This window comes from Purpureocillium lilacinum (assembly GCF_023168085.1).
Source record: "Purpureocillium lilacinum CBS 284.36 DNA, scaffold_1, whole genome shotgun sequence".
NCBI lineage: Eukaryota > Fungi > Ascomycota > Sordariomycetes > Hypocreales > Ophiocordycipitaceae > Purpureocillium > Purpureocillium lilacinum.
The window spans coordinates 3,023,409-3,040,800 of NW_027072111.1; the positions used below are offsets into that span (position 1 = coordinate 3,023,409).

Genomic DNA, 17,392 nt, shown 5'->3' on the forward strand with positions numbered 1-17,392 from the left:
CTGGAAATTCAAGGCTCATCGCCATTTCGAGAACGTAGAGCATGGCGTTTCTTCTTAGCCCATATACATGGTAGATACAGTTTAATGCTTTGTGTACATGCAGCATACGCGACACTTTCTATGCCTCGTACCTGCCAAGTGATCCCATCGCCAACCCCAACCCAGCTGTTCATTCGCACCAGATCGACATTGCCTAACCACGCAACCCCGACTTCGCCATATATTCGTGCGCGCATCAAGCATACGCGGCCCATCCTAAACAAAACTCTGTTAGCATGCTCCATGTTTAGTCTCTCAAGAACTCTGGCGTACTCACCAGAATACAACACCGCCAGGTTTCGCTCGTCCGTCGCCTGGTTGATCAGATCGTTCACCGTCGCCGTCACGCTCAGCGTCTTGGACAGCTTCTTCCTCACCACCTCGAGCGCCCGGTCTGCCTCGGACGGCTCGTTGAAGTGCGCCGCCTTCTTCCCTCTCTTGGCGTCGGCCTCACTGTGGTCCGGTTCTTCGGCCCCCGTGTCGTCGTCCTGCCTGGCTTTTTGCAGCTTGGCCAACCTGAGCGGTGAGACGGTCCAGGTGTACAGTGGATCGTACCGCAACACGTCGAGGATGGTCATGATGGAGTACTGCTCCTCGCGGAGCGCATCCAGCGTGAACTCGCAGCACCGGCGGAACACGCCCTCAGTCTTGGTGATGCCCATCCCGTCAACAATGTCTCGCGTCAGTCGAAATGGCACGAGCTCGGGCACGGGGAGGATCCTGCCAGCCTCAAACGCCACTCCCAGATCAATGTGCACGGCCTCTCCCGTCTTCGTGTCTAGCAGGATGTTATGGCCGTGCCGATCGCCCAGCCCGAGCACGTGTCCAAGCATAGAAATGGCAGCCGTACTCCTCGTGTACGCCAAACGTCTCGTGAACCAGTCATCCGGGTCCGTAAAGTTCTCCATGAAAAAGTACCGCATCACGGGATGGAACTTGTCGGTCACCTTGCGATACGTGCTGATCCGCGTCTCCACCGTCCGGCTCTGCACGTTGAAGATCTCTTTTCTGCATTGCGAACCCTTGAGATCCCTCGGGTAGTATCTTTCGTGTGCGGGCATGAGGAACTCATGAAGCGGAATCGTGTTCGGCACAAACTCAATCAGCCCCGACGTGGCCGTCAGGGGCAACACTTTGTACGTCCTGATACCCAAGTTTCTCTGTTGGGTGCTCCTATGCAGCTTCAGCAGCGACGATACGGCGGCGAAAACTTGCTCCATGATGGCGTCCTGGCGGAGGTCGTCGTGGCCGCCCTTGACCAGCTGTTTGTACTTCTTGCCGTCACTGCCCACTGCGGTGATGATTTTGGGCGCCGACACACCTGAGGCAATCGTCATGGTCGGCTCCAGCTTGGATATATACGGCACGCGCGAGTAATCCTTGTTGGCCGAGACTTCAAGGTCCATTGTCGGTGGCGGGATCCGGTATTTGGCGAGGCAGTTAACCAAGTTTAGCGCCGCATTCGCGTCTTTGAGCGCAATCTTGGACCCCGACTTATACTTGCTCGTGTTCCTATCCATGGCAAGCATGTGGTAGTATTTGCTGGTCTTTTCGATGGCCAGCCATATGTCAGCCACAGACTTCGTTGCGGCCAATCGCTGGGCAACCTTCTCAGTTGCCTTGACGCGAAGGACTGCCACTTCGTCTTTTTGCTGGGCCCGCGCCTTGGTGCCCGACCAGATTTGGTACATGCCGTGATAGGGGTGGTCGACGCAGATGCTGTACACCAATTCTAGCAAGAGCCTTTGGAAAGCGGTGTCCTGGTTCTGCAGCCTCGAAGTCAACTGATTCATCAAGCCGGCAAATTTCCTCGTCGGAACGGATGAGAGATGGCGCTGCACGGCCTTGTTGGTCACGTCTTCCGTGGACCGCTCGAGCCAGAGGGCAGTAAATCGCAGCGCGTCGTTATTGTACTCGTCCGACGTCGCCAACGACAACAAGTAATTTTCCAAGCTCAGTCGCACAAACTCAGTACGAGTCTGTTCGACGCGGCGGAGCTCCTGCTCGTCTAGATCCAGCCACTGTTTCTCCTTGTTGAGAACGTGCGAGTATCTTGTCCTGAGTTGCGTGTCCTTGGTTGACGAGATGAGTGCCTTGAGCTCAGCAACCTCTTCGCTCTTGCCCTTTTTGAGGTTCTGTAGCCTTGCGAGATCTTCCAGCCCGTCCACATCCTGTAGCTGTTCGTCGCAGAAAGTGGCGAACTGGTGGTAGACCGCGCCTGCTTCCTTGTCCGAGGTGGCATCGCGCTTGAGCTCCTTGAGTGCGGGTTCTAGGTATGTCTTCTGAATGTCTCGTGGCTTTTCGAGGCGAGCGATCGAAACCTTGTGCCCTATCTTGGATAGAAGATCAGATCTGCTGACCGGGATACTTTGCTTGCTGAGAGACGAGTCTGTGTCGATGCCTTGGAGCATGCGAATCGACGTGCTCATTTCCCTGTGGTCCCATAGTGCGTTTGCCACTTCGATCTTAATGGCAGCATCAACATGCAGGCCCAAGTCCTCGCAAAGTGGTATCAGTTTGTTCAATGCCGTCGAGACATTGAGTGACTCCTGCGTTGCTTGATGGTATCGGTATACCCCTGACGCCAATAGCATCGACTCGACTTGAAAGCGCCTCAAGGCTGATGTGGTGAGCCTGGTGTTGTTCAATAACGGGGCATGCTGACTCAACATGCTCGTTGTCGTCCCTCTGCATGACAGTATCTGACTGACATCGTCATACCTGATAAAGTCAGCACTGGAGTCGCGTGAAACGAGGATCTAGACTCACCGTCCACTCCGCATCCACCGATCACGGTCACGAAACTTAATCAGGTTCTTATCCATGTCATTTTCGTCGGCTGCGTTCAGTAGATCATCCAGCTCCACCAGGGCAGCAAGGGCTGTAAGACGGCTCCTGACGGTCGTGGCGTTGACGGTGGCTTCTGTGGTCTTTTGCATGATCTTGCTGAAGCCGTCATACACTGCAGACCGAACCGCAGACATGGCAGTTGCCTGATGCATGCTTTGATAGGCCTTGTAGACAGCGACGGTGTGGTGTTCTGATGTAAGAGGCGCAGGAAGGTTCCACAGTTCAAGCTGCCGAGCTGTGCCAAACGTGCTCTCGACAGATCCGTTAGAGGCGCCGTTGTTCTGTTGAGTCTGCAGTACTGAGTGCGAAAGGCCAGCAAGGCCCAGAGTGCCCAGTGCTCCGACTAGCGCTTGAGCATCCGTCTCAGCTTCAGGGCGTCGAAGTCTAATGTTGCTGTCGTAGAGAGCGCCTCGGAACGCCAGGCTTTTGGCGCCTTCTTTCTCGTACTCTACGCGAGCTAGGACCTTTGCTAAACTCGCCTCTTCTGGCAGACCGTAGTACGTGTCCGGATCATCAATATTCTCGAAGATGGACAGCAGCGTGTCGCTAATGTCTGCTTCCCTGGCAGCCGAAGACCTGCGCGATGCGCGTGTGTTGTCGGAGGAAATCAGCTCTGCAAACAGTAGAGACGTCTTGTACATGCCGCATCGAGAGGCTGCCGAAGCCGCTGCGCTGTAGTCGACCTCCAGCCAATGCAGCCGATCCTCGATCGATGATTCTTTTGGGTATTCCTGAGTCCTCAGATAGAGTATTGCATTGATCAAGAGCTTCACGTTGTCCCTGGATGCGGGGGCTGTGGACATCAACCACCCCTTCACCGCTGTGGACAGCTGCCGCTTCATGGTTTGCTGCTGCTCCAACAGAAAGTAGAGAACGAGGTGAACCACAAACGGGAATGCCCTTTCGGCGAAGCCCTCGACTTTAGCCAAGATTGGGGGCAACACAGACAAAAGGATCGAGTCTGGAACGGACTCGGCGAGATGAACGCTCAGCCGCGTGAGCCAGCACGGAGATGCCACCTCCTCCTTCCACACGCTGTGGGCCTCGATACTCGATGCAGCTGGCGTCTCGGAAGGCGGTATGCGATACCCCCCCCACTGAGATGCAACAAACAGAGGCTCGTTCAAGCTCCGTTGGCATGCCACAACGAGGGGCTCGTCATCTTGCAACACCGCTTGAGAAACGGTGCCTCTCAGAGCAGCTTCTGCCATACCGGCAACGACAGAGTCTTGACTTGATGCGAGGTCCTGTAAAAGGCGCAGCAGGGCTTCTTCGGATCCATTAGATCCGTGAGTCATGCTGGAATACTGACGGAGGCGTGACTCGCGAAGAGTGTCGTCGGGAATCGCACCAGATGCAGCAAAGGACCTCCCAACAACGCGTCCAGCCCAGGCCAGATAGTCTTGGCTCAGATCTTGCGCCTCGCAGCTCTTCCAGACACCCTCAGCATGAGCAATTGCGTCCTCGTCGCTTTCCACCACATCGTTTGAGACTGACTGGGGAATAGTGAAGTCACTGCAGAGAAGGCCCAAAGCCAAGCGTCGAGATGGCTCGTTGAGAAGCCCATCATCAGAGGTGCTATCTCTTAAGATGTCGAGAAGTAGACTGCTCTCAAACGTGTCCTTCTCTGCATTCCCGGAGGACCTTATTCGCGCCGCTGACTGAGTGATGGATTTGAATGACGTCGCTTGCGCGTCGCTCTTAAACGCAGGGGACTCATAACGTGACAGGTAGCTGCCGAACCACTCGTGAAAGCTCTGCGCCTTGTTCATGGTTGCTTTGAACTGGCTTTCCTGAGTTGTGCTAGACTGACTCGACTCGAGAAACACCCTGAGAGATGCCAATGTAGACAGGGCATAGCCAGCCAGGAAAGACGGCGATTGCTTCAGGTATTGGGCGCCGCCCTCGAGGAGATACTTGGTCATTCCCAATGCATCGTCAGCGCACTCAGAGTCAACGACAAAGGCGCGGATCGAATTCAGCAGCATCTCCAGGCAGTAAGAGTCCAAAGCCACCGGCCCGGCCAAGCACATCACCAAGCGTACTTTCCGCAGCACTGAGCAGGCATGAAGGGATCCAAGCGCCGGGTGAATAGTGCTGAACAGCTTCCTGGCGATTGAGAGTACCAAAGCGGGGGTCCACAGATCGTGAAACTGGAACTCCGTGCTCTGGCAAAGTCTGAAAAGATCGTGGATGACATATTTCGCTCGGAACATTGGTTGTTGGTTTGGTGGCAGATTTGCTGGAGAATGTGACATCTTTTTCATAGCCTCCAGGTTGTCAGCTGCGTACGCAAGGTCTGGATGTCGGCGGAACACTCGCTCAGGCGAGTCTTCTTGATCGATGAGGTCGAAGAATTGTGCGACAATGTCCGCAAAATTGATGTAGATTGCTTCAGCGTATAACTTCGCCCCAAGCTTTTTCCGGATGCGGTCCTCTCCCTTGGGTTTGCCTGGTTCGGCAAATGCGTCGCCGTAAATCATGGCATACGAGAGTGTGGTTGCAAAGGTTCGCTGAATGACCTCTTCTTCGCTCGACCCGATGAGACGCGAGAGATCTGCACAGGTCGCGTCCTGTCCTCGCATGAGGCCTAGAGCCATGGTCTCAGCCTGGGCGGATCGCAGCAATTCGGCAAGCTCCTGGAATCCAAATATCGAGTACGGGATATCCTGCAGGGAGTCTCCTTCCATCCAAGTATAGAGAAGCTGGCGTGAAAAGAGCATGAACAGAGTCTTGGGTGACTCAAGATTCAGTTCTGCAGCAATGTCCGCTAGGCACCATCTCGCGTATTCCGTAGCCTGCGCTATCTTCCCCGGAGTCTCAAAAATATGGTAGATGCACCTCCTCAACAGAGTCGGCCATCGACAAGCCAGGCGCGAAAGCACTAGCAGTCTGAACGCAATGCCGGCGCTGTCTTCGGAGTTGGCTGGTAGACTGTCCAGTACATCCACAAAGACCTCGTCATGCAACATCAGGATGTATAGCTCGAATATATTGGCAATCCTGTCCGCGATGTAGCATTTTGCTTTCGTCGTTCCGCTGCCGAGGATATACAACAGAGACGTCCGGCATGAATCGAGGCCGAGATCTGTCCCGTATGATGGGTCGACGCGAAGAAGTGTAAACAGAAGATGGGCCATTGACATTTGCGCTCTCGGTGAGAAAAAGTTCGACGGAAGGCAGACCTTGACGAAGTAGTTGTATAGATCACCCACGCCATCGGAAAGGTCTCCCTTGTCATTCAGCCAGACGCCATGCAGGCCGTTGATGACCTCGATGCACGTTGTAAGAGCCACTTCGCAACATTGGTATTCGTAGGCGCCGATTATGGCACCAAGTCTCTGGACAAGTCTCAGGGCATTCTCAAGGTCGATGACCATGTCCGAATCGCAGACCTCTATCAGCAGTCGCTGACACATGAGAAGGTCGTCGTCGGGCATTGATAAAAGCTGGTCCAGCCATGCGTTGGGTACGATTCCTACCTGGCTGGTGTCAACAGCAAGAACCCGCAAGAGAGCAAGACGACTCCTGGTATCCGCGTAGAAGGCTCTCAGGCTCGTGGACATCTGCGTATTATGCCTCGGCATTGGCCTTGGTTGAGATGCTGTCGTCGCCCTGCTGCTTTGAGAATCGAACTCATCGTCCAACTCCATGGAATCCAGGTTGTCCAAGTCAGGCACGAGTTGCTGTCGCTCGAGAGCAGTTGCAACCTTGGCAATCAAGCGCAAGAGCCCGACATTTTCGCTGTGAAGGCGCCCAAGGCTAGTCGTTGTGAGATCGGGGATGCATGGACGGAGAAGTCGCAATACAAGATCAGTAAACGAAAGCGGCTCAACCGAGTCTAGAGCAATGGCCAGGCTTTTTTCGGCCAACTCAAGCAACGCCGGCTCAACAGCTGTTGACTGCATGGAGTTCAGGTCATTGACTTGCGGCAGCAGCATGGCTCCAATGATGCAGGCGGACAGAAGGCTCTGGAATCGCTCAAGGGATATCTGGGTACCACCTTCGCCGACCTTCTTGGTCCATGACTGGTTCAAGGACACCAACTCCTCAATCTTGGGATAGAATAGCTCCAAGATAAGCTTTCGGGACGTGTATACGTTGCTCGAATCGGCATGTGGAATATTCGGTTCTGACGGTGCATCGGCGCCGGCTCCCTTCTGCCGATCGTCAAGCTTGTGGTCGAGAAGGAGGAGATACCGGTTGAATGGCGAAATCTCTTTCTGGACTTTCCAGGCCCCGCTGAGAGCTGCGCCTGAAAGCGCAGGTCGGTCATTGGACACCAAGGCCGACATTCCGCAGCAAAGGCGCAGTAAATTCACCATATCCAGTGGCTGCACGTGGATGGATTGGAAGGAGGCATAACCGGGCTCGCCTACATGCCGCTCATGTTACTGTGTGCCACACGTCACTGTATAGGAAATGCAACTCACTAGGATTCCATTTCAGAAATGCCCATCTGATGATGTGACTGCTAGTGACCTGACTAGCATTCGGCAGCCGCACGTTTCGTTCCTGGAGTAAGTATGACATGAAGGAAAGCGAGGTGTCACATAATATTGCCGGTCCGTTGATGTCAGCTGTGACGACGAAACCGTTGAGGTCATCTGTAAGTGCGTGCCTTGGGAGTATGTCCGCTTCCAGGATCGTTTTCAGGGCAAAGCAGGAAGCACGGCTGATGGCGGGCTGGCTCACAGACCTCGCTGCGATAGACCAAACTTGCCTCCAGGTGTCTATCAGGTCTTCTCGTATCTCGGGGACCATGGCACAGCTTAGCCGGTCAGTAGCAATTGATTAGTAGGGTTGGCGGGATGCGTACCTTGCGCAAGCAATCAAAGCCCATGATGCAGTGGTAGCGTGCTTGTTTGACGCGCACACGGCCAGGTCTGCCAGCAAGTCTCTGATTTCCTCAGTCTCCAGAACGTTGATCGCGATTAGAAATGGCACCAGCTGCAGAGCTGTCCTCTGTTCGTTGATGTCCCGAGACTTGAGCTTCAGCCGAATGCGGCTGGCGCTCTCCTGAGTTCTGCGCCGCTTGTGAGGTTGCTCTTGTCTGTCCGTCTCTGCAACGCCCGGGTTTCGCCTGATCCGTAAAAGTATTGCCTCCAGGAGGGCAATGTTCTGGACCAGCGCCCAGTGGCTCTCTCCTTCAGTGTTATGATGTCTCAAACCAAAGGACTGCAGCCTCAAGGAGTCGTCTGGCAGTGATGAGGTAGCGAATGTCAGATCGTGAAGCTGTAACCGAAATGGATCCCCTCGCTTTGCATACTCCAGCCAGAGAGGTTCGACCAGATTCTCCACGTCATTCCGAACCGTCGCATCAAGAGCTTTAGTCGCAAGATACTCAATGTGGAGATGGGTCAAGAAGATTGTTTTGGATATCTCGTTCCGCAAGGTTTTGATGGCTTCATCCTGAGAGACCTTGTCGGCTCTCCACCAGTAGCTCATCAGAGGAAGAAGGTTTCTGACGAGCGAGTTTGCGAGTTGAAAGTCATCTGCCTGCGTCACGGCAAAGATGTTGTTTGCTATGGCGAAGCATGCGCTCTGCGTGGGGTCCAAACTGAGGTTCTTCAGTGCCAGGACTCTCAAGACAAGGTCCGTGACGTCTTTTGCCCGCTGCAGAACAGGGGCGTTGGCTGCCTGAACCAGGCAATCCAGTCCTTCGAGAGCATCGAGAATGGGCCTACCCTCGGGTTTGTTCACCCGTTTCTGGCTCTGATTGGAACCGCTGGATCTTCCGGTGGACCAAAGAGTCGGCGTGCCAGGTGCAGGGGAATCTCGGCTCAGGGCGACGACGCTGGAACGAGATTCACTGGGTAAAATGTAGACGCAAACATCGAGGAGGAAGTCGACACAGCTTATCCACGGGGCCCCATCCTTTCTCGCCAGCAACTCAACATGAGCCGAGTGCCGAAGCACGTCGACGAGAGCCTTGACGTAGTCCTGGAGCAGAGGCGCCACGAAGTCATCATTCGGCCCCGGCAGCACCTGCGTGATATGATCTATGAAGGCGAGCAACGTCTTTCGGCCTAATCTGGCGACGCCGCGCGATGCAGCCACTCTTACGGCGGAGGCACACTTGGAGAGGCGCGACGCGGCGGTGTTTCTTTTCGCCTGCGTTTTTCTGTTGTCATAATAGACCGGCTTTTCGACGAGGACCAGGCTGAAAAGAGCCTCAAAAATTTCATGATATCCTTTGTCCTCGAGAGCTGTGCTGTGCTCGTATTAGCAGGCAAGATCTGGAAGGCAGAGTCGTCACTAAGCACACACAGATTTGCAGTCTTGTTCTTCAGCAGATGGTACAGATCTGATTACAGCCATTAGCGATTGAACCAGATGGAAGTCACATGTTACAAGACTTACCATCCACTGCCTTCTCACGGTCTCTGGGCGCGCCTGATTTGATGTCTCCTGAGACGCCTGGTCAGCATTTGTCACAAGCGCTGTACCGCGGCAACAAAACGTACTAGCGAGGTTCCTGACGGTCGCTTTCTGAGCCGAGGCCATCTTGAACAAGGTGCTTTGGCCGGGCGGGACCGTTGTCTCACGACCGACGGTTATGGCGATGGGTGGTTGGCCGCCTGCTCATTAAGCTCCCGTCGGCTACACCACCGTGTGTCGCGAGATGCTGAAGCGCGTCTCTGAGTTGTACAAGTGCAATAAGACAGACGGCTGCGAGGATGCTTGAAAAGAGGAGAAAAGTCCAATTGCCATGACGCTGATGCCAATGAATCGAGAGCCGGGAGCTTCAGCCAGGTGCAGCGCGACGAAACCACAAAATGACAAACCAAGGCTCGTGACTGCTGGTGCCTACGCTGGCCGGGAAGCTCAAGTGATGGGACGACGGGGAAGGCGCTGTAGTCTTAGCTGAAAGTGCGGCGCAGCTCGTGGAGCTTCTGGAGCTCCTCCAACAATAAATCCGGCAGAATCCCTCACCGCCCGCAAGGATGTTTACCTGCGACCCGCTGCACCTTCTTCGCACGCCCATGCCACCGCGACTGTCCGGGCAGATTGCTCTGGTTTCCTTTCGAAGCGCAGGTGCTTGCATAGACGATAGGGCCAGTCCTTGACGATCCTTGAGCGGCACTGTCGTCGCGCATCTCGGCACCGAACCATTGACGCCCAAGCGACCCGATCCAGTGTGCATTGCACGCGTTTGTCGACAAACCAGCGGCATCCTGCTCCACGCCCGTCGCAGCTCCACCACGATGCAATAGCAGCCTCGACATCGAAAATGGCCGAGGTAACAATACTGGACGCCTTGCAGGCTTTCCACCGGGAGCTCATTGCTCTCAGCGGTGGCTATGGCGACGGCGTCGAGTGCCTGAACAACGAGCCTCTAGTCCAGACGTTCACCAAGGAGCTGGAGAGACTCTGGGACAGCCCGCCAAAGAACGATCAGAGCCGCAACAAGGTCAAGTCAGGTAGGGCGTGCGCCGAGAATCCTCAATCTGCAATTGCTGATGGGTTATAGGCCAGATTTCCCTTGACGGTAGCGACTACACGGTGAACGACAAGTTCCAGCAAGATGCACTGCTCCTCTCCGACGAAATCGACGTTGACGAGCTGGACGCGGTACGATGCCTTCTCGACTCCCAAGAAGACCCTCCGGTGCTAGGAAGGCCGCTGCTAGAGTGCGGCATTATTCGTTTTCACCAGCAGCGGAAATACGTCCTTGACTCGCTACGACTGCTCCTCGAACTGGAGGACGCCGACGACGATGCTCAAGACTCGGCCGCACTCGACACCATCAGGATGTTTGTCGCTGCGCGTCTGTTCCAGTCTGGTGGCGGCGGCGCGTCAAAACGCTACGTCCCGAGATGCATGGCTGCTATGGCCAAGATCCGAACATGGCTGCAACGGATAGGTGACAAAATCGCAGCGGCCCAAACCTTGAGCCAAGGAAATGGCGGCCAGATGTCCGAAGAGATGGAGACCGTCGAGTTTTCGCGCCTGAGTCTGATTCAACAGCACGAGCTTCTCGGCGTCATCCTCTGCCGTTGCGTCGAAAAGCGACAGGCAGCTACCTCCGACTTCTTCGATTTCATCTCGGTTTTGAAAAAGGCGGAAAAGTACGAGACGCTGCTCGTGCACCTCATGCCGGCCGTTGGTGCTTATATCTCGCTTTTCGGTTCGACAGAAGGCGGCCACGATCTCATTAGCGTGCGGGAGCTAAACAATAAGCTCTTCCCGCCTTCGGGTAACTCTGGCTGGCGTCTACCGCAGCTACAGGCGGCATTTCGGGCCTGGTGGCTAGCCGAGTACAGTGGATTCTACGTCGATGATCCGCCCGAGGCTGCGATACCTCCCAACACCGACCTTGACGAGGGTGAGTAAACACATGTCTCAACTGGGCAGAACGCTGCTGACCACACGGAAAGAGGACCGTCAAAGATCCAAGCAGTTCCTGGAGGCATTAAAGGATGGCGCCTTCGAATGGATCTTGTCTGTCGCCGGCGATGTGAGGTCCCCTGACTGGCACGACCCTGTTCGCATGGGTATGCGAAACTGGCTGCAGAGGAAGTCGACTGCCCTGCCTCCCGAGGCAATCCAATTCTCCACCTTCTTCCAGAACTGCCTCATGGGACACCTCGAGGTTCTAGTGGACGCATTCATCTCCAACCTCCCAGATGTCCTACGGAAGCTGCGCGTGGAAGAAGACGAGCAACGATCGTTGAGCCAAACCCACGAGCAGGATCTCGACTTGGAAAGATTCTTGCTCATCATCGCTTACTCTTATGAAGGGCGCCCAGATGCCGCAACAACGTTCTGGTCTGATCCCGACAGCAACCTTGCTGGCTTTATGCACTGGGCGTCTCGACGAGCCTCGACACCACTGGTTACGGCCTTTTGCGAGATGTTGCAAGCCATCTCAGAAAATGAGGAAAGTGCCACGGCTGCCCACGAGTTCCTCCTCGACGAGAGCTCTCACTCATCAGGGAAGATACGACGGACTCAGTCTTTGACCTGGGCTCAGATCTTCAAAGAACTCGACTTCTACTCGGATAGAATCCGGCAGAAGCCCGCCCCGGCGCAAACCGCCAAGTATCGCGGCACAAAGATCCCAAGCGACCTGATGGAAACCGAGCCCGAGTCTGCCATGATGCTGGAATGTTATATGCGTCTCATCACCAAGCTGGCAACGGAAAGTGAGACGGCAAGGGCCTTCCTCCTGCTGAATCCCGGGTACAATCTTGTCGACATGCTCTATGAGCTAGCCAGCAGCCCGATACCGTCCCGACTCCGAGGCTGCGTGTTCATGGCACTCAGGGCCCTGGTGAGCCGTAAGTCGACCCAGGAGAGCCAAACAATGTGGAACTGCCTGGAGACGTGGATCACTGGCGGCTACGCCAATCCCACGGCGGGCCCTATTCGGCAAGCGCAACCGACGCCTCTCGTATCAACAGAAAGGATCCTTGATGAGATGAGCAGCGGTTTCGAAGACCCCGTGTCCTTCATCCACCTGTTGCTTGCGCTGGTGTCACCAGCACGGGACAGCAGCCCCCTAAACGACTCGCTACCCTTCCCTGAGAGCCTCGGGTCCAGCTCGCGTTATCCAGGCATTGAAGTTTACGTTGACTTCGTCATGGGTCTTGTCTTTGCGAACAAGTCTCAGGACCTTCAGGACAAGCACCAGATTCGGGTCCTGAGGTTGGGCTGCCTTGAGTTTATGCTCACCTGCTTGTCAACTTTCAACGAAGACCTCATCGTGATGGCGAACGAGACCAACATCCAGATCGACTCCGTCATCGCGACCACCGATCTCGCCACCTACGTGTGCAAACATCCGTTCGCTAGGGTCATGGAATGGATGTTCAACGACAAGGTCATGACCTCCTTGTTCAATACTATTCACCAAGAACCAGCCGATGTCGGCAACGCAGCGCCCGACTCGCCCCTCATCTTGGGCATTCTGCGCGCTGTCGAGGTCATCACCAAGGTGTTGGAGCTTGAAGCGACCTATCTCGACCTAGTAAGGCCGCTCATCAAGCTGCAGTCTGGCCAGCGACGCCAGCCTGTTGCCAATGCTGCCTATGCCTCCTTCCAAGATGGTCTCGTCACGAGGTTGAACCTTGTAGTTGACCTTGGCAATTATTGCGGCATTGGTCACCCCGACCTCACCTTGGCTTGCTTGAAGCTTCTGGAGAAGATGGCTTCATCATCAAAGATCACCGCGACCTGGTCCGGGTCGAGCCGGGGAGCGCACCGAAACAAAGCCATCGTTGCTCTGGAGGCCAACGGAGAGCATGAGGCCATCTCACGCTCGTTCGGCTCGGAGCTCATGGCACCGTTGGAGGCACAACGCGAGGCCGAATCGCCGAATTACATCATCAAAATCTATATTCTCGACTTCTTGCTGCAATGCCTTCAGACGACACCCAAGGAGCCAACCATTGCTCACCTCTTGCTTGGCTTTACGTGTGGCGTGGACTCTTTGTCAGTCGACAACACAGGTTCATTCGTTACTCGCACTTCGCTATTCCACTCTTTGGTGAGACTTCTATTTGAAGTCCCATCTGCCGACGACCAGGGCATGAGGCACTGGCTCATCGCCCTCAAGTCGAGGGTGATGCGGATTCTGCACATTCTATGGACATCGCCCCTCTCGTCGCAGCTCGTCATCAACGAGCTTCGAGACAACGAATTCCTCTTCCACTTGCTCATCCGAGAGTCCGTCATACAGCCCGACGTGCCCTGGGAGGGCCAGAACGTTGCAACGATCCAGTTCCCCATGACTGAAGGCGCCCCGACCCTCATCGACTTCTTGACGCTCCGAAGCTTGACCCTCGAGTATATTGCCATGGAGCTTTGCATGATTTCCCAGGGACGCATGCCTAGTGTCAAGAGGCGGATATACGACGCTTTGAACGGTCAAGTCATCGGCGAGGGCAACCAACCCATTCAAACTCCGACTGTCTTCGACCTTTACGACTTTCTCCTTCCGGAAGGCCTCTGGGATGTTCCGCCTCCGCAACTCGCGTTCTATAAGGATCTCGACGTGTCTTCCTGTTTAGAGACAGACACTGATCTGAATGAAGTGTATAATGTGGACCGCGTTAGGGAAATTCTTCTTCTGAAGCGCAGCGAAAAGCAGGGCCGAGGTGCATTGGTTGCTGCACAGGACCTAGTCCTGATTGAGAGGGAGGAGACTGTGATCGTGGAGTACCTCCTTTCGTCCAACAGGCAGAAGCAGGTCGGCACGCAGTGCCTCCGGGTGCTGAAGTCTTGGACCAAGCTGTTGCTCATCATGGTCGAGTGCAACGACTTCAAAGGGACCGCGCAGACGTCTTTCTTCCTTCAAGCTCTCCAGGCCATTCTCCCCAGCCTAGAAACGTTTGCGTCCGACCGTCCTGAAGAAGCTCTCGAACTGGCCAAGCTTGCACGGGTGCTTCTGTTCAAATTGGACGCGGCCAGCGGCGACGACTCAGACAACCCCGCAATTGGCAACCTGGTCAGCGACAAGCTCTACCAGCTCTTCCAGATCTGTCTCCAGGCGATTGGTAAATGGGCTGGGTCCCCGGGGCTGAGGTCCGTGTACTACGAGATCTGCTATCGTTACCTGACGGGGGTCTCAGAACAGGGCCCGCTCAGCTCGACCCGCCCCAAAACTACCAAGACGATACAGGTCTACGGCGAGAGGCTCATCAATGTCATCTGCGACGATGCGTATTGCGGCGAGCCCACCTGTCAGGCAGCGGCGTTTGTCTTCCTGAATGCCTTGGTCAACGTCGGCCGACATGAGGGTGACAACCATGTTATCGAGACCCTAAACCGGCTCAACTTCATCGGAATCCTAGTCGACTCGTTGCGGAACATCATGCAGGAATGGCACGACGCCTTTTCGTCAGGTATGTCATGACTTTTTCGGGGCGACACGAACCTTCGTTGCTGACTCGCTCTAGGATATACTGACCAGCAAAACTTCCAAAATGCCCGGCTGGCTCTTCTCCTGCAGATGGCGCAGTCACGAGCAGGCGCCAAGTACATACTCTATGCCAACTTTTTCCGGACCATTGAGAGTTCAGGTCTCTTCGCCGCGGACCCCGAGCTGCAAACTGACGCGAGGAACTCGCGCGCCCTGGAGCAGCATTACGACCTGCTTGCCAAGGTCAGTCGGATAATAGGCGCCGCTCTGCTCAGCCGCGGAAGCCACAATGCGGTCCAGGGTCGCAAATTCCTTACAGACCATCGGATGCTCGTCACGCACACGCTGAAGCGCAGCGCCGGTATTGGCAGCGACGGCGTGGCCGAGGCGCTGGACGAGAAGATTGGCGACCTGGCAGATGCCTTGATGGTCATCATTGCCGCGACGGGATTCCTGGAGGTGAGTCCCTTTCTCCGGATGGCAAACTTCGTGTCTGCCAGAACTGACCATATGCTGTAGTTTGAGAACGAAGCAACCACGGGGTCGACCAAGCCGGATCTCAGCTTGTTCCACTGAGAGGCGTTTGCCCTGGCGATATGCCGTGGGAAAGAGGCATTGGCTTGAGACGATTACCTGACTTGGGGGGGCCAGAAAGTACATAGACTCGGATCTAACTGTACGCTTGGGTTTCGGCTGGGGCGTTGGGAGAACAACAATGCAAAAAAATGGCATGCGTTCGTGCGTGTACGTGCGCGCCCGAGCTGCGCTTTGAACTGGGGGATGAAAGCCGCCTCGGTTGGGGACATGGGATATACCTGCATTTCGCCAAACCACGGGACACACGTGGGATAGACTCTTTGGCTTTGGAATAAGACCTTGAATTGTTACAAGCGCTCCATGGAGTCTGTAAACGCCGCGTCTAAATGCGTGCCATGCCATGCGTGAATCAGGAAATCAACGCCCCGCGCTATGATGCACCCAGTCTCCTCTCTACAGTTCACCCAGCGCAGCAAACGCACGCTCGAGCGCCCATTCTGGCGTCGTCTTGCGCCCTCGTGAATCAACTAATGTCACCGGCCTTGCGCTTGCCCTGCTTCGTCTTCGTCATGAGCTTCAGCTCGAGCGGCCAGAAGCCCTTGGTCTTGGAGTTATACGACGCCCGGGCCTTCATGTCGATTTTCGCGCGGCACATGGGACACTTGCCGCGCGTGGAGTCGACGTGGAGCGACGAGTGCAGGCACTGCTGGCAGAATAAATGTCCTGTTGACGGCATAGTTAGCGGGCGTTCGTCGGCACCGAAAAAGGTTGAATGGACGAGGAGGCTTACCGCAATGCGTGACGGTCAGCGTCGTGACGTCGTCCATACAGATGACGCACTGAAAAGCCGACAGCTTGACGCGGTTGTCCACCTCTGGCTTCTTGAGGTTCTCGGGCACGTCGTTGGCTTCGGTAAGATCGATTGTCGCGAGGTCATCGTCGTTCGGCGGCGGGTTCTCCTTCTCCCCAAAAAGGTCGTCGTCCTCGTCGTCGTCGTCCGACGGAAGTGGCAAAACCAGAGGAGTCGTCTCGGCAGGGTTTACAGCAGCCGCAGCGGGCATTCGACGGCGCTTAGCGGCACGGGCGAGGTCGGAGTCCTCGGCCAGGGTGCCGCGACGGGTGACCGACACAGGCATGTCGGCAAAAGAGCTCTGCGTGCTCTGGGAGGTGAGCGGCTCGTCGCCAAAGTCGTTGGTGAAGAGCGTGTTTTGGGACTCGCCGACGCTCGACGCGGAGAGTTGGGTCGTGGATCGTGAAGGGGCGGGCACGGCACGGCCGCAGGCGGAAGCGCGGCGGGGAGGGGCAGCGGAGCCGGGGTATGAGGCGGCGGCGGCCTGGTGAGGCTGACCGGGAGCCTGGCGTGCGTGCGGATCCTCCCCTATCGGTGGGTTTACGAAGGAAGGATAGCTCGAGGGCGAGGAAAACTCGCTGTCGGCAAAGGCGCTGAGGTACTGGCCGTCCTCGGTGGTGTCGCCTCCGGAGATGGGCGGCATCGTCAAGGAGACGTCGTCGAGGCTATCACTACCCCATATGTGGGAAAAGTCCCGATTCACAGGTGGCTCCGGGGCCCTTTGTCGCTGATTCTGGTTCGAACGCGAGGCGGCTGAGGGTGCAACAGCGGTGGTGCCTGTGCTTCGTTGCGTGCGGGAAGAGTACGACGAGGACGCGGCGGCGGTGGCGGCCGAACCGCCGTGAACCGAAGACATGTTTCGGGATGCCGTTGACCTCTGTTCGCGCAAGGGAGGGACCAAAGACCGCCAGCTACTTCTTCGCTGCGAAGGGTTTCCGGGCGCATCTACTCGCTGTGCGTCGGTAGGTTGTTGTGCAGAAGATCGAGTCGGGCGGGAGCCTGCAGGCGACGCCATCATTACCGCTTGAGGTCGCACCGGCTGAGGATTCACGGGACGCCAGTCGCCGGCGGGACAAGCGCTCCGACGAAACAACAAAACAAAACGAGGACTATGCTCGAGAATCGGCGCGCTGGTGGCGGAGGAGGGAGGCGGCAGTTGAGAACGGCCAGCGGTGCATTTGGTCGTTGGGGGCGCCGCCGGGGCGGATGCGTATGTTGGAAGCGGAAGGGAGAAGGAGGGATGACGACTG

The 17,392-nt window shown here is 56.0% G+C and overlaps 4 protein-coding genes across 4 annotated transcripts; 1 reads left to right on the forward strand and 3 right to left on the reverse strand.

Moving 5' to 3' along the window:
- Positions 1-235: 235 nt before the first annotated feature.
- On the reverse strand, positions 236-7,184 carry PLICBS_000627 (serine/threonine-protein kinase tel1; the record flags this gene model as incomplete). The annotated part of the gene is made up of 4 exons (XM_065599637.1): positions 236-255; positions 317-2,537; positions 2,751-2,760; positions 2,809-7,184. The coding sequence occupies 4 exons, from the start codon at positions 7,182-7,184 to the stop codon at positions 236-238; spliced, it is 6,627 nt and encodes a 2,208-aa protein (XP_065455709.1).
- Positions 7,185-7,683: 499 nt separating this feature from the next.
- PLICBS_000628 (serine/threonine-protein kinase tel1) lies at positions 7,684-9,396 on the reverse strand (the record flags this gene model as incomplete). Its single annotated transcript, XM_018318347.2, has 4 exons — positions 7,684-9,103; positions 9,160-9,196; positions 9,253-9,300; positions 9,357-9,396. The coding sequence occupies 4 exons, from the start codon at positions 9,394-9,396 to the stop codon at positions 7,684-7,686; spliced, it is 1,545 nt and encodes a 514-aa protein (XP_018183872.2).
- A 727-nt stretch (positions 9,397-10,123) lies between these two features.
- PLICBS_000629 (uncharacterized protein) lies at positions 10,124-15,331 on the forward strand (the record flags this gene model as incomplete). The annotated part of the gene is made up of 5 exons (XM_018318346.1): positions 10,124-10,313; positions 10,364-11,218; positions 11,271-14,738; positions 14,793-15,214; positions 15,275-15,331. 5 exons carry the CDS (start codon positions 10,124-10,126, stop codon positions 15,329-15,331), a joined length of 4,992 nt encoding a protein of 1,663 aa, XP_018183871.1.
- A 484-nt stretch (positions 15,332-15,815) lies between these two features.
- On the reverse strand, positions 15,816-16,998 carry PLICBS_000630 (SUMO-targeted ubiquitin ligase complex subunit slx8; the record flags this gene model as incomplete). The annotated part of the gene is made up of 2 exons (XM_018318345.2): positions 15,816-16,015; positions 16,083-16,998. 2 exons carry the CDS (start codon positions 16,996-16,998, stop codon positions 15,816-15,818), a joined length of 1,116 nt encoding a protein of 371 aa, XP_018183870.1.
- Between the last annotated feature and the right edge of the window lie 394 nt (positions 16,999-17,392).